Below are 24,257 nucleotides of genomic sequence, written 5' to 3' on the forward strand. Positions count from 1 at the left end.
TCAATAAAATGTAGGCAATCTCAAGTTCTGAATCTCAAGTTCTGTTTGCCTATCCCATCTTTGCCTTTGGAAAAGTAGACAGAGATGAGTGTTTGGAGCCACAATCTGAGGCTCAGACCTAGAGGGTGGGGCTCTAGGCCAAGGTTCCCATTGGTGAGCCCTGGAGACTGGTTAAACGCACCGCCAGGCCCCAGCCCGAGTTTCTGACTCCCCAGGTTGTGTGTTCCCAGGAGAGGGGACGCTGCGGGCCCAGGGACCACACTTCGAGGGGGAGGGTCAGTGAGCATTGACCCAGGGTGTGGGGCATCAGGTGACGATGTCCCACACAACCCAGAACACCCCACGCCTCATCATTCATACCTTCAGTTTCAGATGCAGGTTCCCACTTGCTTGCTACAACAATGAGAAGCAGGTATGTGAACCCGATTTGCAGATGTGGACAGGGGTTTGCAGGGTGTCACTGAGCAAGTGTCTGAAGGCGGCATCACACACCTACTCAGCCCTCTCTGGACTTCCTAACAAAGTACACATCCCAGACGTGGGTCATCCTGGCCACCAGGGCCTGAGGGCTGGGTGTCCTCATTCCTCTTGTGTGGGTGGCCCCAGCCGCCTCCTTAGGGGACCTCCTTGCCCCGAGTCTCCCCCTGCCTGAAAGTAGTCAGTGAGAGCTCTGGACTGCACCAGCTTAGCAGAGGGATGGGACTTTCTGCTCTGCGACTGGCTACACGTGTGGTCTTGGAAAGCTACTTAACCTTTTAAGGTTATGAGCCACTTCACAAATGGCATAACACTGTGTGCTTCAGACGTACAAGGACTCAGCGAGAGAATGCAGAGAAAAGGACAGTGCTTTTCCCTGAGAACAAGGAAAGCTGCTAGATATTAATCCTTCCTAAGGCCACCAGCTTGCCTTTTCTGACACACTGATCTGATCATAGCACTTTATAGTTTACAAGATTTGTTTCACTCATTTTCTCATTGAACAATCAAATGAGAATATGAACAAATTTGTACAACTTCTACTGAAGCTCCCTCCTGCATCCTTTGCCCACAGGATCCGGTCTAAGCTCCTCAGCAAGGCATTACAAGCTCTGAGATCCAGCCCTGCCTCCATCTGCAGTTTGCCCGACTGAGGGTCCCCTGCTGATTCTCGAAGATGCCGCCTCACAGGCACCCAAGTGGCTGAGCCATGCTTTGCTGCTTTCAACACCACGCATACCTTTCTATCCCTTCCTTTACCTTGTCCATCTAAGTCTTCCCTGTTACAAGGTAGCCTGAGTGTATCTCCTCTGCAATGGCTATGCTTTTTATTCATCCAATAAATATTTATTGGCCACCTCTATGTGCCAGTAGCTGCACAGGCACTGGGGCTACCTGGGGGAGTGTGGCAGCAGCTTTCTGAATGAGATGTTCTGTAGGATCCAGAGCCAGGCTTATGGTGTGCTTGTCACCTGGGGCTCGACCTGTTTAACCACGACTCCTCTCACTGGACTACAGATAAGCTGCGTGAGCACAGAGCATCGCTTCGACTAGTGTTTGTTAAGTCCAACAAGATATTTATGCATTCTCCTTATTATGCTTTTCTTTTACCTGGTTAGCCCAGTATTTACATTTTTTTTTTTTTTGGTACTGGGGATAGAACTCAGGACCTTGTGCTTGCAAGGCAGGCAGTGGCACCACTGAGCTAAATCCACGGGCCCCTAGTATTTACACTTTTAGGTAGATATATCTGAAATAAAAAGGTACTTATTGAAAATGTCAGCTTCAGAATTAACCACCCATCTTCTAGCCTGATCACCCTGCAAGTTTGTTCCTTCCGTGGCTACTGACCCAACCCTTAAAGATGTGCACGCCAGATGTGTTCTCAAGCCCCTGCACCTGTGGCTTTCTTATCTGCAAAATGAGCTGGTGGATGAGCACCACATATCACACTGAACTCTGTCCCAGGGACAGCCTTAGCGATACTTGTGTGGTACTTTCAGTTGACTAACTCTGCTTGGTTATAGTTCTCCTTGCTGATGGATTGTACTTAGAATTTATTCTCTTACTATAGAGACAGTAGGCGAGAAATGTCTGTTCGTTAGGAGTATATGAATGAACAGGACTTGGCTAGTTATGAGCACGCTTAATGTTCAGTTCATGGGTGCTGGGAGCCTGAGCCCTGAAGTGGGCAGAATGGTCCTTCTCTTTCCACCTACAAACAGTAAACAGTAAATGGGAGCAGCCAAAGGGAGTATTTTCAGGAGGCTAACACCTTCCTTCTTTTACGTGACCATTTCTGGTTTCCTGGCGTACTGCTGGGGCTGACCTGCATTAACACACACCCCAGTGTCAGCGGCCTGGCACCAGAGGGATTTCCCGAGTTCCTGAACAGAATTCCTCCTCTGTACAGTCCAAGCTGTTCTAAGTTGACCAGCAACTCTGCTCTTCATAGGCATTCCGGGACCAGGTGCCTTCTCTTCCCCGGCTCTTTCACCTTAGAGTGTGGTGCAGGTAGCTGGAGTCCAGCTGGTGGGAAGAGGATGCAGAGGATGAGAGGGGCCCACCGTCTTAGGAGCCTTGGCTTGGAATGGCAGACGTCGCTCTGCTTTACCCTCTAGGTGAGAATCTGTCAACTGGCCACACGCAACAGCAAGAGGGCCTGGCTACGTGGCCGGCTACAACCCTATGCTTACTGTCCAGGGGCGCAGATTCTAGTACAACTAGCAGTCTTTAGTGAAAAGGTATTTTCTTGTTTCTTTCTAAAGAAGCACTGTAAAACAGCTACAGAATCTTACTTTTGGCAAACAAGGAAAAAGTCAATTTTACATGAAAATGTCAAAGAGCTACATATACTTTAGAACTGAAAGAAGCCTGAGAGGTCATTTGGCCACTGGACACCGTGACCCTCAGACACCGTTCCCAACCCACTGTGGTCTGCCGTCCCCACAGGGCAGGGCCTTGCTTGCCGCTGATTTCCCACTCGCGACTGTTCCTGATGCAGAGGAGGCGATGAACCAATCTTTGTGGAAAAAATAAATGCATGAAATCCAAACATATCTCAAGAGAGTGATTTAAAGTTACTCTGTGAACTCATCTCCCTCTGCAGGCAGGAGAGGTTCTCAGGAGCTAGCTGGACTTGGCTTTCATGCTTCTGGACAACAACATGAAGTTTCAATGCCACCCAAGGCCACAGGGGAGTCTGGACAAACTCACGAGTGACATCCGGTGTTTCTACTGTGATTCCAAAGGAAAAGCCAGTAAGAGTCTGAACTATGTTGTGCCTTAATTCGAGATTAAAGAAAAAAAAATACCGAAGCGCTGTCTCGAGCCTGGCTCTCAGACGTGGAAAGTGCATTCTGGGACATGCAAAACACTCGGGACTGCAGACTTTCTGGTGCTGAAAGGGTTATGCCAAAGGCCCAGGCTGACAGACAGAACTGAGTGTTTTGCCACTATTTAGGGCAAAAGAATAGTTCAAATTAAGATAGTTCCAGTACTTGTAAATTAGAAACAAATTCTTATTATGGTGTGGGACATCCATGCCACCAAAAATAACAGTAAACCAAAATAAATTCAGTGACCTTTTTAAAAAAGATTACAAAATTGAATTTATTGAGTTTCACACAAGATGCACTTATAAAATTAGTACTGAATGCCATTATGACAGAAGAAATGAGCATCACCCCACACCCCCGACAGCATCTTCAAAGGAAATGAACATCTTCTGAAAATGACAGCACAGTAACAGGATAATTCAAGCGGAACTGAAAGATACCCAAACCATGTTCTTGCACTGAGCAGGGCTGTGTCTGGCAACTTTCTCCAAACTGTTCCTACTCACCAGGAACATCGTTCCTTTTGCTGGTGAAAAGGAGATGGGGAAAATGAGTAGTTTTAAAATGGGGGGAGGGGGCAACAAAACATATATAAAGCAATTGAAATGTTACTTTTTAACTCAAAAATATTTCCTGGTTTCACAAGGCATGTCTGTATAATCTCTTTGACATCAATCTTCCGATTTCCTTAGTTAGTGCAAAATATTAAAATCCACTTTCATATTCCAAATGAACAAGCCAAAGCATTAAGCCTGGTTGATATTTCCCCAGCACACAGACAACACCTAAAATTTGTCTTCTGCATAGAGAAGCCTGTAACTTTTGCATGAGGCTTGACATGCAGTCAAAACAGCAAAGGAAACAAAGTTAACAGTACCACCAGCTGGACAGTTCTGAAACCAGGAGGGGTAACATTTTTACAGAAACGCAGAAAGGATTCCCAGGATAAAATGGGGTGGAAATACCTTGTCCTATGATGCAGTGCCAAAGCAGAAATGGAAACTTGATCTCAAACAAAACCACAAAGCACCCTGTGGCTGCTGTTCTGAACATCTACACTCAAATGCCTCCGGACACCCAGACGGAAACCTCACACTGTGAACACCCTACTCCACACAAGGGCCTTTCCCACATAGGTCTGCCGCTGTCCCTCCCACACAGCACTCGGACCTCCCTGGGGACAGGCACCCCTCCGATGTCTGGAGAAAGAGGAAGAACGTGTGAGCCCAAGCAAGATGATGGTGCCCAATCCACTTGGAATATTTGACAGTTACTTTAAAAATCCAGTTAAAGTTGACAGTTTTGAATTTTTTACACTGATAATTTCTCAGCCTATGCAACACCTAATCCTTTAGCTGTAAATAACTGATGAAGTAATTAATTTTAAAGCAAATCCAGTTAACTATACCTTAAAGTTAACACTGTTCTGTTCTGTCAGTTATAAAATTCCTTTCTGTAAGGAAATTCCAATTTTATCCACTGCAATTAAATATCACACAGCTTACATTTTGCTTTAAAAAGTAAACTGAAAAAATGAAATATTTTTCTCAGTGATGAATAACCTTTTTTTTTCTTTTAAATAAATGAACTGGCTTAGGGCTTTTTTGTTTGTTTTCTATAAAATGCTACTATTCATCATCTCATGTTTAAGGTAGTCTTTTATTCTGATTCAGATATATCTTCAAGGATTATTCTGGTGGTAAGAACATTTTTGAATGCTTTGGCAGATGAAGTAAAGTTTGAAAACTGCTTGTGAAAACAGTATGAGTGGAAAGGTAATTCATGGTAAAAGCTTCACAGTTTCCCAGGTATATCCTACTGATGAGGCCTTGAGGCAAAACGTGTCGTTCTGGAGGCCCAGGCTGACAAAGCAGAGGAGCTCTTGGTGCTTCCTGCCCTGTCTGGAAGCGCTGCTGCCGCCGCCTGGACACGTGGGAGCACGCGGTCTGACAGCACCACGCTCTCCAGAGTCAAGGCCAAGGTCACTGCTGCTCCGTGATCTGACCTTCAGCCAGACCACACAACTGGAAGAAAGAGACTAAGATTTGCTTGCCATTAATAATTTAAGTTTTTAAATAAATATTTAAGTGTCACTTTCAGCATCTGTCCGTCCTGGCAGCACACATACGCTGCCCCAGGGCAAAGCAGCCTTGGCCCACAAGCCACAGGCTTCAGTCAATTCGGTTTCCACAAATTGTGAACCTGTCTATTTCTAACAAATCTTTCTTTGAGGATCTGTGTTTTAGTTCAGGGTTTTCCTGCGTTATGTCCTTCTCATCACCATCCGGAGTTGTCAGAAACTGATCAGAGTTGCTAGTCACTAGTAGTGGCGTGACATTTTCCTTCTGATGAACAGGCTGGCTGGTGACTGATGCAGACAGGTTTTCTTCTGTGGAAAGGCCTGTGGAAAAGTAGATCCACTGAATTAGAAAACAATTTCCCCTCAATTTACAAAACACAGGAGCACATCAATACCCATATTTCCAGTAGTACTGAAAAAGGTCCATTGTCCTCCCTTAAATAAAACAGAAGATAGTCAAACAGCAAACTGTACCCAGCTTGGCTTCACTGTCTGTTCATTCAAAATTTTACAGAAGGGTACAGTGTATCATACAGCTAACACCATCTCCAATTCTGAAAAGATCCTCCATGCCAGCACTTCCTGTGTAACCATATCCTCCCGTGACCACTGCCAGACCTGGAAATGAACATGGCTCTCCTACTCAGGACTTTGGGATAGTGTGGAACAGACCCTAATGCTTCCCATCTCTCATTTACAGTCACTTTAGCAAGACTTGGTCTCGCACCACTACTTCTGGAAGTCCAAATCAGAGAAAAAACATCCAACCACCCAACTAAACGCCCAATGCTCGTTTCAGGCCACAGAAATCCTGGGGCCTGGCCTTTCAACCGATTTAGCAGGGCCTGGATTGACCAACCTCTGAATTGTACATTTAGTCCTTTGAAGCATGGCTTTTCTGAGCCAAAAGTAAAGTGTAGCTCGTTGCATCTCTTCAGACTGCGTGTGAGCTCTGCCATGTGTACATGCTGCTGAAACCACTGCCACCGAGCAGGCCAGGTACACACCTGCCTCTTGGGGACCCTTCTGTCCCCCGCCTTTTGGAATGTGATGAATCTGACGCTGTCCTGAGGAACCCCCAACCCCCGCCTTACCCCAACATACTCCCGAGTGGTCTCCAGCCTGTGGTCTCCCGACCCGAAAGACGTCCCTCCCAATCACTTGTCCTAAGCGCACTTCCGTTATGGGATCCCTGGTCCTCGTACTGCTGCAGCATGTGTCTCAAGGTTTCCTCCCCATCAGACTCTTACTGGTGTCTTCATATAAACAACAGAACACATGCAGACCCTCCAGGAACCACTCAGTCAGCTGAAACACGCCAGCCCCACCTCATGATCAGCACTTACATGTTCTTTATAATGAGAAAACTATCCACAATTGTTTATTCCATGCTTTACTTTAGCTTCCTGTAAAGCACACATGACACTGAGCACGGCTCTTGTTTCACTGGAAACTTGGTCCAGCTCAAGTCTCCTCCAACCCGCCCAAAGCAAGCTCTGTACTCTGCGAGTTCCCTGCGTGCTTCTCAGGCTCCGTGAGGGCCTCACCGGGGCCCTCTCCTCAGGAGCCCTTTCCTCGTCTTCATCTGGTCTGCTTCTCATCCCTCAAGACTGAGTTCAGGCACAGTCACCTACGAGAATGCATTCCTGCCCTCTCCTTCCCCTCGCCCACCTGGATTCCCACTTGTGCTGTCTCCCGTTAGGACGGAAGCCCGAAGCCATCGTTTATATGACCTGGCACACAGAACCTGCACATGTAATGAATAAGCCGTCTCAAGGAAAGTCTTAGAAACAAATACTATGAAAGAGGAACTGCCATCTCCTGACAATTAGTCAGTGTCCCAGTTTTTCCTTTAAATCGGCCCGACAGAAACCTTGGACTCATCCTCTCACTGCACAACCTCCTCCTCATCAGCAGACCCTTTGATCAGATCTTCCAGAGGCACCCAGAATGCAGCCTGTTCTCCCTGCTGCACCCGCTCCAGCTGCTCCCCCAGGTCCCTGCCACTTTCCACAGATTGAGAAAGATCTTTTGGAAACAGTAGCGCTACCACGCTGCTCCCATGTTCCAAGGCCTGCACCCTTCATGCTCAAGTCAGAGCTAAGGTCCCACAAGAGCCTGCAGGGCCCGGGGAACTCGCAGCTCTCTGCGGCCCCGCGGCCGCTCTCCTCAGTCCCTTTCTCCAGAGTCCCACAATTCCATCCCCTGGCCTTTGCTGTCCTGCACACTGAGTAGACTAAGTAGCGCTGCTCAGGGCAACCACCTCGGCAGGGGCCCCCCAACTCCCTGCCACACACCCCTTCCCGACCCTGCCCAGTGGTCCGGTCCGGTCTCCTGGCTTTCTCCCCTCCTCCAGACGTCCAGAGGAGCACCGGCCTTTCCTCACTGCCCAGTCCCCCGGACCTGGTGTGTGACTAGCACTCCACACTCATCTGAACAGCAAAGGAACAAATGCAAACGTTCTGGCACTGTGTCACGTGTATCCATGATGACAACTAAAACATGACCGGTAAAAACCGCACACAGCTAAGTAATGTGAAAGCAAAGCTTTGAAGCATTGCCGCATGTTGACTAAGAGGTAATTTGTATTAAAAAGAATTCAGACAATTAATTTTGAAAATGGTTCTGGGAAACACTGAAAAGATCCCAACGTACCTTGTGAGGATTTACATTTGCTCTGCGATTGGCTGGACGGTTTGCCTGGAGTGCTGGTTGGGGGAGGATTAAATAGCTTTTCTTCCATTTTGGCTTCCTTCACATATTGGCATGACTTCCCCAAGAGCACAATGCTATTAAGTATTTTCAGGGATATCAACCTAAAACCAGAAACACAGAAACAAGCCTTTTGGAGGTCACCTGCCTCGCCATGTGGACCGTGTCCTCCGTCCGGGGCTGCTGAGAAGGCGTGCGGAGTGGCGAGGAGGACATGGGGGTGAGAGGCCCGGACTCCAGGGGCCCGAGCTCCTCACACGGAGCCTGGGCTCCTCAGGCTCCTTCACCAAGAGGGAGAACTTCTGATAAATCCCTCAGTTCTCTCAGGAAAGCACACCAGTTAGAAGCTGTCCTCGTACTTAATACTTATTTATTCTCTTATTACAAAACAAACACATCCAGTAGATAGAGATTAATTTAAAAAGGCAAGAAAAGAACGTAGAATGCCACAGCAGCTGATAATCCCTGGTGCTGAGTGTATCACCTTTCCTGAGTTTATCCACTACCGCTTCCCTGCTGCAGGGAACAGCTGGGTCACAAGGCAGGAGGGGAGCGGGCTGTGGGGAGCCACGCGTCTCAGCGGATCCTGCAGGACAGCCTAGGGAGCCAAAAGCAAAGGAGCAGGGCAGGTGTGCAGAGCAGCGCTCGGCGAGGAAATGTTCAGCAAGTTGGTTATTTCACGTCTGCTGCTGCCAGTTATATGGTAATACAGTGATAATTCACCATGAATGTTTTTCATTGACAGACATTTTCCTAAGTGGCCTAAGAACGTTTAATTTAGACTGGGCGTGGTGGTGCATGCCTGTAGCCCCAGCACTCTGTGAAGCTGAGGCAAGAGAGTCTCAAGTTTGAGTCCAGTGTAGGCAGCCTAGGGACTTCCTTAGACCTTGTGTGTCAAGATGAAGGGCTGGGAAGTAGCTCAGTAGGAAGGTTATGGGTTTACTCACCCATACTACAAAAAAGAAAAGGAAAGGAAAAGAAATGCTACTTCATCAGATTTCCAATATTTTGCTATTAAAAGTTTTTGATTAAAAAATTAATTTCAACTCTGCATTTTCTTAAGATGAATCGCTAGACACCTAAACTTAGAGAAGTGGAACTTTTAGCTTAAAAGATGTTTAATGTTTAAAGGCACATGATATAAATCTGACAGAAAATTCTGGAGGAAAAAGTTGTGACTGGTATCTTGTTATTTATGCTCTTACTATAAAACATTACAGTGACTTTAAATGACACGGAAGCAAGGACTTGGGGGCCAGTGTGAACACACTGAGGAGGGGGTGGTGGCCTGTAGCCCCTCCACTGCCCTCTCGAGTTCCATGGCCTCCCGTCAGGCCTGGCGTCCAGTCCCCGAGCCAAGCCCCTCTTCCCAGGCAGGAGCCCCCACCCACCCGCCTCGCCTTCTCAGGCTGAAAGCTCAGGCTTCCTCACACCCCCTTCCTTACATCACCGTATTTCTCTTTCTAACATGACCACCTGTCACTTGAGAACTAAGTGTTTTTCTAGCTGATGTCTACTATTTGCTCCCGATAATGTCAGTGACACCAGGGCAGGGCATTTGCCTGGCTTCTCTCTGGCTGTTTCTGGAGCCCCAGTAGGTGCTGGAGGATAGAGGATGCTCGGTGGATCCAGTGTGAGCGTGGCGGTGGCCGCGGCCGTGGGGGAAGCTCCCTCCTCTGCTGGTGAGATCAAGTGGGGACGCAGCAGGGGTGTGGTGGGAAAAGCATAGCTTCGACTCTGGAGGCGGGGGCTGAAGCATAAAGAAGGTGTTGAGGACCAAAGGTGGTTCTGAGAAAGTTTGTGGAGAGGAGAGAATAACGTGGGAATTACTCAAGAGACAGGGAGTCGGAATAGATCAGGACGGCGGAGAGCGCGTGTGTACGCTTGTCTGGCTGGGCTATGCTGGTGGAGAAGCGCTAAGATGCGGGAGCAGAGGTGATGCTGGGCAGGAGGTGGGTGCCAAGCTGTCAGCAATTCAAATGAAACCACGTGCTGCTGCTCAATGAATTATGCTCAGGCAGCTCTAACTAAATAGAGGTTTTCAGGCATATTATACACACACCTCACTTCCTGGTTTGTTTATATATACAAATACTGTAACAGTTAGCTTATTAAACCAAGATGGGAGCAATTATGGCAATTCCACATGATAAACATGGCACAGCACAAAGAACTTTAAGGGGTGGTGCAAGAAAGTGTCCCAGAATGCAATAGTCTTATGATTTTTAATGTCAAAACAAGGAAAGAGACACTGCAACAAAGTGCCATGGTTTGAATTTGGTTTGTCCCCACCAAAAGCCACGTTGAAATTTAATTCCCAAGAGGAAACGAAGAGGCGAATGGATTCACAGTCAGTGACAGACCTCGGGAGGGGGCTGTGGTGAAAGCCTGGTTGCTGGGTCTCGCCTTGGGACACCCTCACTGCCTGGGACTCTGCCAGTAAGAAGGCATAACTGGAGGTGGCCCCTTCTTCCTAGACCAGGACCAGACGCCAACATAAATCTCTTCTTTATAACTTACCCATGTGTGGCACTGTATTATTAGCAACAGGAAACAGACTGTGTCCACTTGAAAGGAAGAGCAAAGGGTCTATAGCTGGATGACAACTGCATCTTGCTGGGGCCACCACTGGTATCCACATGGGCTGGACACAGCTCCAGGGACCAAGGCGGGCAGTGCAGCGCTGGGAGGCACATTCCCAACTCGATGCACATGGAGAGGTGGGGTGCAGACAATGAGAAGTGACGGTTCCCTTACTGCTTCGACAAGCAGCTTGCTGAGCATCTGCCATGTGCCAGTGGTGTGCAGGGAGCAGACAGACAGAAAACACCCCAACATGGAGCTGGAGCCACACCGACGTCCCTGGACAGCAGACCTCACTCCAGGGCAAGACCCCAAGGCAATCGACAGCTGCAGTTACTCCTGTTCTGTTTATTTGCTCCCTACTCTCCTCCCCCTGAAGAGGTCAGAGCTGAGCCCTCTGCCAGCTCAGCCCCTTCCAGAACTAACTGCCATGCATCCCACATGAGCCACAGTGAGATTAGGCTTCCTAGTTTCTAGACTACTTATATCATCAGTTGAGAAAACTACTTAGTTTAGAAAACTAACTATGGCAAAACTACTGACATATGTTATTTTCTCTCACCATTTATGATTATCTTAAATTTTTTTATTCATTTCCTGATTCTCCCCCAACTAGAGGGTAAGCCACTCAAAACCAACAGATTTGACGGTGAGGTTTAGCCTGCCATGGATAGAGACACTACAATTCTGCATCCTTTGGGTTGGTATGACATAGGCCTAGAGGGTCCTACATAATTAAATGTGGCAAACATACCGGAGGGTCAAAGATGGTTTTAGACAGAAAAATGTTTAACTATAATGGCTTCTTTTCATAAAAGAAAACAGGAAAAAATGAAATCTTAAGCAAAAACCAGAACAAAACACAAAGGGGTTTAAAGTAAAGATTTCACTAATGGTTAAAATAAAATCTAAAGTACACAGAGTGGGAGAAGTATGATTTAGGTGCAGAAAATTCCATTACATCTTACACTTATACTTTAAAATTAAAAACATATTCAATAGTCAGTCTTACCCAAAATAGAAGAGTGTGACACAGGCATAGGACAGGATTCCTTGCACTTTAATTGAGCTTGTTACAACTCTGATGAGCTACCAGAAACAAACCAAAACAACAAAACACACAACCACAGAGTTAATAGTCGTTATTTAAATACAAGATTTCTCAATGATCCTTTCAGCATTTCAGGCCACATGTGTGGCCTTCCTCTCACTCTGAGCACAGTGATCAAAGCCCGCCTGCCTGTGAAACCCTCTGTGCAGGGTCCGGTTGCTCAGGCAAATCAGGGTATAGCCAACGGCTGCTGACTCTGAAGTCAGATGCTACACTGACGACACCTCTGCCTGCACCACTAGGGACACAGGTCAGCCCACTGTTAGAAAAACATCTTTCGGAAAGTACTCATCTCTTACGTGGGTCCCCAGCAGAGCAAGAAGCCACTGGTTCTGGAAATTATGGCAAACACCATCTCCTTACCTTACAGAACTACAGGAATGACAGCACTATCCTCGGGAGTCACGGGGAATGCATACGGATTACAGGCACGCGCGGGGGTGCATCTGTGCTGAGCTCTAGTGGGACGGACCCCCGCAGAGGGAGGACTGGGGACTAGAGCTGGCCCTATCCATGCTGTTATTAAGTGGGAGAGCCTATGAGGGGCCTTAAACATGAATGTGCATTGTAAGAGATTTTTAAGAAGCGCTTTTAATAAAAGAACAACTGAGATGAGGAACGGACTGTTGTATATTTGATAACATTTAACGTGAGAAAACTGATACGGGAACCCTTGCCTGCACTGACTGCCTCCAACAGGGAAATGACTGTTGTCATTAAACCAATGCTTTTTAAAAAAATCAATCAGGCTATCCAGGTTTAATGTAATATTTCATCAATGTCTTTGACATTTACTAAAAAATTTTACTCTTCATTATTTTCCCAAAATACTAGGAATTCTTTTAACCAAGCAAAAGAAACTTGCATTATTATAAAATAATGAACTATTAATATAATTGAAAATATTTAGGATGTGGTTATCTGGAAAGTCACCCTAAAAATTAAGTACCATTAACTCTATTAATAATCAATCATCTAAAAACAGTCAGGCAAGCTGGTCCAATACCCAGCTGGCATGGCCTGTAACTTCCTTCTACACTTTGTAGCTGATCTGCACAGGCTGCTGCTATAGGACAGCGTTAGACATCTGGGAAAAAGATGGTTTCACTTGCTTTGATGCAAGACTAGATAGTCCAGGAGGGACAGAATCACACAAATGATGCAGCCACCAAATCTTTATTTTTATGTTTTTGTTTTTTGAGACAGGGTCTCAACTACGTAGCCCAGGCTGTCCTTGAGCTTACAATCCTCCTGCCTCAGCCTCCTGAGTGCTGGGATTACAGGTTTGTGCCACCACTCCTGGCAGTCACCAAATCTTAATTAACAACATTACAGCCTGATATGGCTACTAAATACCTGCAAGGCTGTTCTGAGAATTCATTCAAATGTAGTATTTGAAGCTGAGAACCTTTTCTTGGGTTGATTTAAACTTCAGAACAATTTTTATTTAAAAAAATACATTTTTTAAAACATACCAGTAGGAATTTTCAATGTAAAAATTTTGGAAAAAACTTTAAAAAAGCTAATTCAACAGATAACAAATATATCTTCCGTTGGGCATATCATACTTCAACATACTTCTTTGTTTTCAAATTTTTACTATTTACGCCACTGTAATACTTAGCTTTGCCCACCAATCACTGGGCGCCTTTTATGACAATTTCCTTCTAGTAAAATCCTAGAACTGGAATAACTGCATCAAAGCATGATACTGTCAAACTGCTCTCTAGAAATACTGGCTTAATGTTCATCGCCACCATTATGTGTTCTGAGGGACACAGTAATACTTATTACTGGGTATATCCATTAAAAAAAATTCTTTGCCAAATGAGTAAGCGAGAGTTTTCTTACTGCTAGGAAAGCTACCTAAATAAACAGCTCTTTAACATCACCTATCTACTGGATACTCCATCATCTAGCTACTCAAAAGCCAAGAGGATAATGCTATAATTTAAAGCACACTTTCCTTTAGTTTTTATATCAAGTCCTTTTAAAATAAACTTATTGATAATCCATTTATTAATGTTCTAACATGATGATTATCTCCTTTAAAAAAATTCCAAAGTATGGACTTACTAAAACAGCCAGTGGGAGGGGAATGAAGCCCATCCTCCGAGCCACAGAGTCGCTGTAATCAGTATACGCCTGCAGAGGAAGGGGAGAAGGACCCTGCGTTACGGAAGTGAACCAGCACTTAAAAAGTACTCGTATTCATTCATCACCAGCACGTGCTCTCAACAGCTGACAGAACAAGCAGGAAAAGAAACTGACACCTGCTAGGGAATTTGGTAAAATGATGTGGAAGTCTTACAGAAGGCATTTTGAATACACAACTGTGTAACTGTAACTATACCGCAAAAATCATACATTATATAATGCTAAGTATTGTTAGTGTGTAAATAATGTGTAGTATAGAATGGATAGAACATTTAAGTTTTCCTTGCTAAATTTAACCACTGTTCAATTAATTTCAGACTACGACTTTGATAAAATACTCACATTTTTCTGTCGGCTGCTAACAAGATCAAAAGCAAGGCTGGCTCTATATTCACTGTAGACCTGAAGAAAAATAAGAAAGAAATACTACATTATCAAGTGCAAATACATAATGTGGGAAGATTAACTTGGTAGATAAAAATGTTTAATAATTAAACAAGAACAGATGCTAAAACCAAGCAGACCTTTGGACATGGTTTGTTTCCCTGTACAGCACAGCTGCAATTCCCCTAACTACTACACTCAGAAGTTTTTTTTTAAAAAACATTTCTCTTCATAGAGGAATAACTATTCAATGATTTTGATCCAGAGAGTTCTGGGAACAGTGGCTATTTTAAGTAGTATATTATATAAAAATTTCTTTTGAAATTTTAAACCAAATGAAAAGCCTAAAAATTATTAATTCTGTATTTCTATCCACAATGCCTTTCAGAAAAATGGATACTAACAATAAGCAAGATGGAAAATTGAGTGAGGGAACACAGTAGTGTCATTGTAGCAGTCCCAAGGCCACTTGTAAATTTTCATTTCCATTAAAAAATTGCACAAAATCCCTAAATTGAGCCTATAAATTTTGATGTCAGGTGTTGAGAAAATGAACCTATGAAAAGGCAATCATTCTGTACTGAGGAAGCCAAAAGACAAAATGATGAAATCACTTTATCAGTGGTATACAAAAAGTATGAAACTATTTTTCCCAATGAAAGCATTCAGAAACTCATAATGAAATCATCAAACTGTAGTAACTCCAACTGCATTATATTTTGAATCTATGAAATTAAAACAGTAAGTCTCAGTACGGCTTTATTAAAAATACAACCCAATAAAATCTAGAAAGATGCTGAACTGATACTTTGGGACTGAAGCAGAATGAGGACTGCATTAGGAAACTGCTACGTTTCACTGCATACACAATGAGCCCAAAACTGCTTATCTATTTCTGGACACTCTTCAGAATATGGTTACAATATAAAAGAAATCCCTCAAAGTTTCCTCATAAATTTTTACCAGAAAAAATATACTGCTCCTATCTTCTAGAATTCAGGAACCTATTTATAACCACAGAGAGAAAAACAAACACCAAGTTTTAAACAGAAAGTATTTTAAAAACCAGCCAGAGAAAAGTTCGGATGGTCTAAGTTTTGTTTTTGTTTCTTGAGACAGGGCTTTGCTATGCATTCAGGCTGGCCTTGAGCTCATTATGTAGCCCAGCTGGGCCTTGAACTTGTGGCAATCCCCCTAACTCAGCCACCAAATGCTAAGATTACCGGCATGCGCCACCATGCCTGGGCTTGATGGTCTAATTTTTAAAGTAGATACCATATGATTTAAAAAACTTACGAAAACAGAGGATGATAGTATTAGCAGTGTATAATAAATGACTTTGAGCTAATGACATTCCCATCTCAACTACTGGCTGGGGTAGACTTCTACCCAAAAGTATGGAACCTAGAACTATTTAATATTGAAAGAAAATACTTTCAGTAGTATAGTAATTTTTAGAAACTTAAGAATTTTAATTCTAATTTTAAAATGAGGTCTATCATCTTCATAAATGCATTAAACCTAAATTCATTATTCTACACCCTTATAACATTAAGAAGTCAAGTAAACTTTAAACACTGAATTGCTTATAGAAATACATACATCTGCAGTAATGTCATTGAATTTGGTGATGAATGCATGCTTTACAATATCCACAGCGATTTCTGATGCAACCACCATACAGACATCTGGAAACAACACCCAGAGATGATCTACAGAGGGTGGAAAAAAGGGAGAAAATGAAACCTTTTAATATGAACAGAAGCTGTATCACAAGCTATCAGATGCCTGAACACTCTATAGCACACTACTGTAACATTTTCAATAAAGGACAGAACTAGCATTCAGTTAATTATAACCTTTATCAAAAGAGCCACACTTTACCAAGTTAAAGGACAGCTCATCCAACAAACTAACTCTGAACTTCTGATGCTCCCAGTGCTGCTTTCCGTTCAGGTCAGAGTAATGAGCAGAATACTGCCTTGAGGGGCCCACATCGTGATGGGAGGCCAGGCTAAACAAGTTTGTCAGGAAACCCCTTAATGCTATAGCTGCCTTGGCAGCATGGTAAGTAGCTAGCAGAGACATGCTGAGGTGAACTGGGCAATTTTTTGTCTCTTTGGTCACTGTAACTTAAACATATTGATCAATCATTTAATTTCACTATCATACAGACTTAACTTGTTAAATCTACTTACTTTTATGATATTTATTACAATCTCAATTCAATATTAACTAGCTGACTAGAAAAACACCAACAGACTACTGCCTAAGACCTTGGGGAAGGATTTAAGAGTTGACCAGCGCAAGAAAAAGGTGATTGGAAATGCTGACAAGGACCTACAGCAAGGCAGGACCTGGGCAGCTGGAGGCTGGGCTTTGAGGCTGATCAAGCAAGGCAGCTTTTCTGAGTCTCCCATCACAGTGAGTTTTGGAAACTGGGGACTTCTTTTAACAGTAAACTTGGCCAGTAATTGCTATGGCCTTAGGCCAGTTTTGTAATTATTTAAATTATAGTTTCCACATCTACAAAATTAAGGATAGTCCAAAGTGTCTACATTTCACTGATAGGAGAACTAAATGAGATAATGGTATATAGCATTGTGTCTGGCATGCAAACTAGTGGCATGATTTTTACCTTATTAATTACCCTGAGCACATAAGGAAAGCTTCCATAAATGGCAGTTTGGTTTACAGAAGAAATAAAATTAAAAAAAAAATAAAAAAGTTAAAACAATGAGGAATTCATCAGCAGAGTGTTCCTTTTATATCACTCTATTTGCCACAGTGGTGATAGAGGAGATGTAAGGTCTGATCTGGTGAAAGTCACACACAAGTGGGAATATCATTTCAAATGCTGAGGTGGCCGAGGGTGAGGGAGTACTGTGTTCTCGGGTGGGACTGTGATCCCATGTGGGCGCCCAGCACAGGACACAGCCACTCTGCCTTTCAAGGGTGCTGCTAGCTCACCAAATTAAACCTCCGTTCTTCAAAGGGGTCCACGTGCACAAGAGTCTACGTGCGTGTGGAGAGAGAAACTTCCTTACCACAAATCAGATGGCGTTTGAACATATTCAGATTAGAACTAATGCTACTGTAAGACCTATCATTTAATCTTACGGTCTCTAAGACAGTAATTTCTGGAAATATATTTCCAAGATCATTTCTGTCATTTTATATCTGTTTTGCTTTTTCACAGGTATCTGAAAACCACGAATTAAAATAAATTAACAAGAAATATTAGATGCCTAGAACATCCATGATACTGGAAGAAATGAAATGTACAACATGCTCTATTCCGTTAAGAACAAAGTTGTACAAAAATGTCAGACACAAAACTTTCTAGATTACTTTGAGATACTGAGAAAGTCTCTCATCACTTCCCGTCTAGCTGACTGTGGCATTATAGTTATCTATGTCTCCTATTAGCCCATGAGGTCTGCAATGTCTTGATGCCTTTTACATCTGGTACCTTTGATGGTGCCTTGCCTGGTGCCTGACACATAGCATGTGCTTTGTGCATGTCTGCCAAATGAATGCATGAAAACACGAGTTCTGACAACTTGCTGTCACAGACACATGTAAGTACTAAAATTTACTCCTTTACATTATACTTCTTTAACTTACCCCCTTTAAAGTGCGAAGAGTTGGTGACTAGGTAGGAGGTAAGTATAAGGAAAGAGCAGATTCTTCTGCTCAACACCTAAAATGAAAATGACCTGCCCGTGTTCGGGTACCGACAGCAGGCTGCGCTAGAAGCTGGAGCTGCAGTGCTGCAGGGCCTGATCTTCCAATAGCACAGAGCTCAGAGACCTCGGGGGCTGAGGGAGCCCACACAGCCCACAGCACCAGAGAACAGGCTCCATCCTTCCTCCTGAAACAGCCATTTCCAATACCCAAACCCAGGAGCAGCCAGTCATTTGGCGTTTGCTGTGGTACTTAATCTATTTCTTGTGAAAGAATAATTTGGTTTAAGAGTAAAATCATAAGACATTGTATTTGTTAAGAGCTAGTTACCTGGATTCCAAGAAAATTGTTCCATGTTTCTTAAGCACACTATTAGCAAAAGCACATAATTTGTGAATCTTTCCTTAATATCTAAAAAGAAAAGACAGAAGTAGTCAGTGCATATATAGTGTATATATAAAATAATTCTGTCAAAACAATTATTATTTCACATGTAAACATCTGCAAAAAAATATAGTCTTTTCTGAGTATCTGTGAGGCTCTGGCTCTAGGACCGCATGGATACCATAATCCATGATGCAGAATGCTGTAGTGTTTGCAAATAACCAACTCAAATCCTCTCTATACGATAACCTTCAGATTATTTATGATACTTAATACAATGTAAATACTATTTAAATAGTTGTTATACTATAATGTCCAGGGAATGACAACTAGAAAAAAGGTCTGCACATGTTCAGGACACACGTAATTTTTATTTTAGAATAGGAAGGCTGACTCAACACAACATGCTCTCTCCCTCAATGGCAAGCTATTTACTTGTTTTACCAATATAAGTCTAGCAGGGAAATTCAAATTTTCTATGAACTTCAAACACATTCAAACCACTGAACTGTTCAGAATGAGTTATTAAATTTCTCCAAAAGTCTTTGGGGATACAGAACAACTTTTCATTTTACAGAAGAAAGATATAGAAACAGTAAAGTATAAGACTTTGGGTGTGAACATAAAATCCTTTTGTCCCAGACTACTTCCAATTTGTTAAATAGTAACTACCACCTGAAGAATCCCTCAGCTATGAGAATACTGACATTACAATAGTATTTCTTAACTTATATGCAGAATGTGGGGGCAAAATTAGATTTTACAATATTTACCATAAGTTAATAAACTTGTACTCTGAGACTGATCTGCATGAATTTAATGAAAGCAAATAATTTTTAGTAAAGATCAGTTCACACATTTCTCCTAAGAGTCTGAGATACGACCTAGTGGAGAGATGGAGTGAAACAGATCTATACTTGCAGTAAGTGTGTACACACACGTCTGTCCCTGTAGTGGTGATGTGGCTAGAAACAATCACAGCTGCCCATCTCAAAAGCTCTCCTAAACCCGGCTGCTGTTTCGCACTACGGTTCTGGTTCTGCTATCAGTAACGCCAGCTCACCCACTCCATCAAGTGTTCTGAGTTTCAATTTCACCTTGAAGTCATCCTTTGCTCCTCTTTTCCTATTTTCACCTGTTCTGTTATTCTATCGCAAAATGATTTACTTTTCCTCCATGGAAAACCCCTCACCTCAGTAAGTCAGTGGGCCTCTACCACTTTGCTCTCCCTAACTCCTTACTTTTCCAGTCAGTTGTTGGGAATGTCCTTCCCAGGCAAGCTCAGCTCTCATCTGTGATGGGCCCGGGCTCACTTTCACTCCCTCAGAGCCCACAGGGCACAAGCTGCTGTTCTCATCACACAACTGGAGCTGTTCCTTCCGTACTACCACATGGCGGGGTTTAAACTGACAGCAGTGAGTCTCAAGGTGCAATACACAGATAGGCCGCATGGAAAGGTGTAAGAGAAATGAAGGAAGTACATACAGGGCTTTCAAGTGCACATATTTTGAGTAGTTCCAGCTCACAGGTCCAACTTATTTTGTGATTTCAAAGGGAATATAGGTTAAAACAAGCTAAAAGTCTGCCCTAAAGTTATTTCTATCCAGGTCCCACACAAAATACTACCTATAGTTAACTATGGATCTCAGTTAATGGGATTAAATTTCTCAACGTACCTTGGAATTTTGTACAATTATTCACAAATCTGTCTCCATATATGTGCTAAGTCCTTTCTAATTTCCATAAACAAAGTTAACAAAGAAATGTGCTTATATTTGACCCATCTACTAAGTATAGTTATATAATACCAACTTGGTTCATTATATAATTATCTAGAAAGGTACTGCATTGAAAAATTAAGAACACTATTTGAAATAAGCCAAAATAACATTTATGAACTCTAATATAACAAAACAAAAAGAAAAGCAGCATTAAAACTAATCATAGCTGTTCTGTGACACATGGCAACTGCCAGCAAAAGAAAACCTGCTAAATGCAATTTTATAATGTGAAAGATGTGAGATTATAAAGATTAAGAAAAGTAATATCATAGAAAGTATATTTTTATTTCAAGAATTCATTTTCAGTTTAACTATGAAATGTAATGTGAATGTTTTAGTTTTCTTCTTGCACATTTAGCTTCATTTTTTTACAATTAAATGTTTTACACAGATACTCTGAAGCCAAGATTTTACTTAAAATTTGAGCTTTATTAAAGCATAACTGAAATGTGAAAAAGTTCTGACAGCCCCACCCCAGCAGACCTGCTCCCCGCATCCACAGGGGCACGGAGGTGACAAGAGGCAACGAGAGGCCGGCAGCCGCCCTGCCCTGCTGCTGGCACACAGCCCTGATCAGTGGCCGGCCCCAGGCCCATCGCCCATGGGGCTCTACAGTTTTCCACCCTCTTGGCCAGTGCCCCTCCCCTACCTAAAATGCTTTGCATTAACCACAAGCACCCTCCTCTCAGGGCCAACGGCCTTCTCACCCTTGGCCCATTTGCACCCACATGGCAATAAATTCATCGCATGTTGCTTAGACTTCGCCGGCCTCGGTGGTTTCAGTCGTGCCTTGGTCTGACCTTACAAGTTCCGTAATGCAAAGAACATATTTTGCAAATTACATAATATTTGTATCATATCTCATCTTCAGTACAGCAAGGACTTTGATTAGGACTGAACCCTTATGTAGATTAAATACTGTACCTTCTACCAAAATAGGAAGTTCTCTTATTAAGGAACTTAAAAACACTAGTGATTAATGCTTCTAAGATATTTCTGATATTCAGATTATGAAGTTCCTTTTCCCCTGCTATCTTACCACTAATAGGGGCACACGTTAACAAATTTACAGTTGCAGTTTAAGTGGGGATGGGTGACATCTATTCCCAACAGCCTGCAAACCTACTGCAGGTAAACAGGCTTGTGTTAAGAGAGCCAAATCTCCTGAAGGATCTTGCTGAACGCTGTTCACATTACTAATGGGTAAAAACTATGTAAAACTTTTCATCGTAAGAATGCAAATCGGAATTCTCTGGGTTTCACATTGAACTGGTGCTTACATTACAATGGAGTAGAAAAAAGGATAAAGTGTTAAAAACCTGGTTTTAACCAAACTCCATTTCAGGTGCCCTTAGGCAATTCCTCTAAAGAAACTGTGCTCAGCTAATACTGGAAGGAATAAAGTTACTGTAAAATTTCCAAACAAAATCTTCCATGTGAAACCAGCACAAGGTGCTGAACAGTGCACTGCATTTGGGAGCTCAACTCTGGAAGGAGAAAGGGCATAAAGGACAGTGAGGTGGGAGCCCCTGCTGGACCCGTCCTCCAGTGTGGCCACAACAGCATGGAGGAGGCAAGGGACTCCTGCTCCTCCTCTCTCCCGTAAGGCTAGGGATGATTTTTTTTTTCCTTACTTGGGAATTGAAATTTAAAAGCTGCCTTAGGGTAACGTTAATTTGTTATAAAACTTGAAGGGTACAATGCAGACCACTTTGCACTGTGACATAAACAACTTTCCTTAAAAAAAAAGCAAAATCTTTGGATGCTAATTACTAACCATTTTAAGCCAAAATACACTGAATTTCTTGTGGGCTGACACGCATACACGATCAACGTGCTTGTTTTCGTTATTTTTTCAGAATCTTCTAAAACTAAATTATTAAACACTTAATCTCTCTGAACTAAAAGATGAGGACCTATTTGTAAAAGAAAGAAGAGATATTAATTACATCAAGATGGTGGTGATAAGGTTAAAAACCACATCTTACAATTTCAGGGGTCTTAATACAAAGAGTGGAAACTCTCACATTTAAAATTTATATGTCTAGTTTAAAGCCCTACAAAGGGTACCTACTCAAAACAGACTAATGTAAATCAATGAAGATGATTGTTGCAACGATGAAATTCTTACAGCTGAATAAATATATTTTATGGTCAGCAACTACTGAAGTTGCCAACAAAATTCTTTGAGCTCCCTCCCTCTTCCCCCCTCTTCTTTCATTCCAGGCTCACTCACTTGGTCCCAACACACGGGAGCAATGGGACAGCAACCCTAAAGACAGCACAAACGCCTCCAGCGCTTAGAGAGCCCGGATCCACCGTGGCCCACAGGACCACTTGGTCAGTGGGGCGAACGGATGGCACATGTGCTGCAGTGAGCATGCAGAGCCCTCTGCTGGCATGTGAGCCAAGCGTGCAAGTTGTTTTTTCTAAACTGAAACCTCAGTATTCAGGTTTAATTGCAGCGTTGGCACTTTGTGATAAACAAGTGAGTTTTGGGTTGTAGTTTGGGCACTCCGTCTCTAACAGGTTCACCATCACTGACCTGGACTTTATTCTTAGTTTTCCATCTGTTCTTTTTGTTCCTTGCCTGATGTTCAAATCTCCTATAGTTCTAAACATCTGTTTAATAAGTCATTATTTGCCTTTTCAAATATAAGTAAAAGTTACATATAGTGAAACGTACAGGTCTTAAGTACACAATCTGCCGAGTTTTGGTAAATGTGTAACTGGGGCTGCCAGTCCTCTGATTTAAACAGATGCGTTCTATCACCCAGAAAGTTCCCCTGCACCCTCCCCGAGTCAGTCCCCTCTCCAATAACCCTTACTTCTATCACCATAAATCTCATACATGAAATCCAACAGTATGTACATTTTTGTGCCTTTTTTTTTTTTGGCTGATGCACTTAGTAGGATATATAGTTTTTTTCTTTAATTGCCAATACTATTCCATGGTATGGATGAATTACCATTTATGTTCCCGCTGATAGACATGTGGGTTGTTTCTAGTTTGGGGATACTATGAACAAAGCTGCAACAGTAATTCTCAATGCTTGGTTACAGCGTAGAACATTCAACTGTGTAAGAATGAAACTGCCTCACATCTTAACAGAGCAGTTGTAATATTTTACATCCGTCATCAGTGTAATAACAGCGTCAGTTAACGCACATCCTCACTCACTTTTGGAACCGAAGGCTGCAAGCACAGCCTCTCTGGTGGGTGTGCAGCGATGTCTAAGAAGGCTTTCCTCTGTATTTCCCTCGTGATAATTTTCCCTACTAATACCACACACCTTTTCATGACCTTTTCACCTGGTCATTTAGTCACCTTACTTTACCGAATGTCTGCTCATATCTTTTCCCCATTTTTAATTCAGGTTATTCTTTTATAATTACCTCGCAGAATTTGTAATATACTCAACAACAACAACAAAATCCTTTGTCAAATACACATACAGTACCTCCAATCTTTTGGTAGTGTTGCTTGCCTTTTCATTTCTTAATATTTCTAATGAATATGTTTTTAATTTTTTAGTCCAACTTCTTCTTTCTTTCTATAGTTAAGTGTTTTCTGAGTGGTCTCTAAAAAAGTTTCCCTGAGCAGGGCGTGGTGGCGCACACCTGTAATCCTTCCCTCCCAGTACTCAGGAGGAGGCTGTGGCAGGAGGATCACAGCGAGTCCAAGGCCAACCTGGGCTAGACAGTGAGACCCTGTTTCAAAATACCAAAAAAAAAAAGTTTCCCTACCCAAAGGTTGTGAATATATTTTCTTACATTTTGTCCTAAGAGTTTTAGAATTTAGCATTATGTTTATGGCAAGAATCACTTAAGAGAATTAATTTTAATTAGAGCTGCAAGTAAAATTTAATTGTACATACCACTATTTGACATTTGAAAGAGATTGTTCTTTTCAAACTTCTTGAAAACACTTCCTTTAATTTCAACAAACTGAAATAATAAACAAATATATTATCATCTTTATCATTATAATAGTTTTAAAAATTGACTGGCTACATATAAAATTTCTTGGAGAATAAATATAGAATAAAAAATTTCATCTCATC

At 42.7% G+C, this 24,257-nt stretch overlaps 1 protein-coding gene across 2 annotated transcripts in view; it reads right to left on the reverse strand.

Annotated features, from left to right (window-relative positions):
• Positions 1–3,561: 3,561 nt before the first annotated feature.
• The window catches only part of Tapt1 (transmembrane anterior posterior transformation 1), a 59,679-nt gene continuing 38,983 nt past the window's right edge, over positions 3,562–24,257 (reverse strand). For both annotated transcript variants that reach the window (XM_087187400.1, XM_004847248.3), the window contains exons 7-14: positions 24,072–24,141; positions 18,359–18,439; positions 15,944–16,053; positions 14,300–14,359; positions 13,877–13,945; positions 11,702–11,778; positions 8,050–8,210; positions 3,562–5,715 (exon numbers count right to left, since the gene is read on the reverse strand). In XM_087187400.1, the coding sequence (XP_087043526.1) occupies positions 5,486–5,715; positions 8,050–8,210; positions 11,702–11,778; positions 13,877–13,945; positions 14,300–14,359; positions 15,944–16,053; positions 18,359–18,439; positions 24,072–24,141 (858 nt within the window). In that variant the 3' untranslated portion in view covers positions 3,562–5,485. The remainder of the gene's footprint in view (positions 5,716–8,049; positions 8,211–11,701; positions 11,779–13,876; positions 13,946–14,299; positions 14,360–15,943; positions 16,054–18,358; positions 18,440–24,071; positions 24,142–24,257) is intronic.

The sequence above is a fragment of the Heterocephalus glaber genome, unplaced genomic scaffold (assembly GCF_053883595.1).
Source record: "Heterocephalus glaber isolate CG9 unplaced genomic scaffold, H.glaber_assembly_v1.0 deba00001509, whole genome shotgun sequence".
NCBI classification, from domain to species: Eukaryota; Metazoa; Chordata; class Mammalia; order Rodentia; family Bathyergidae; genus Heterocephalus; species Heterocephalus glaber.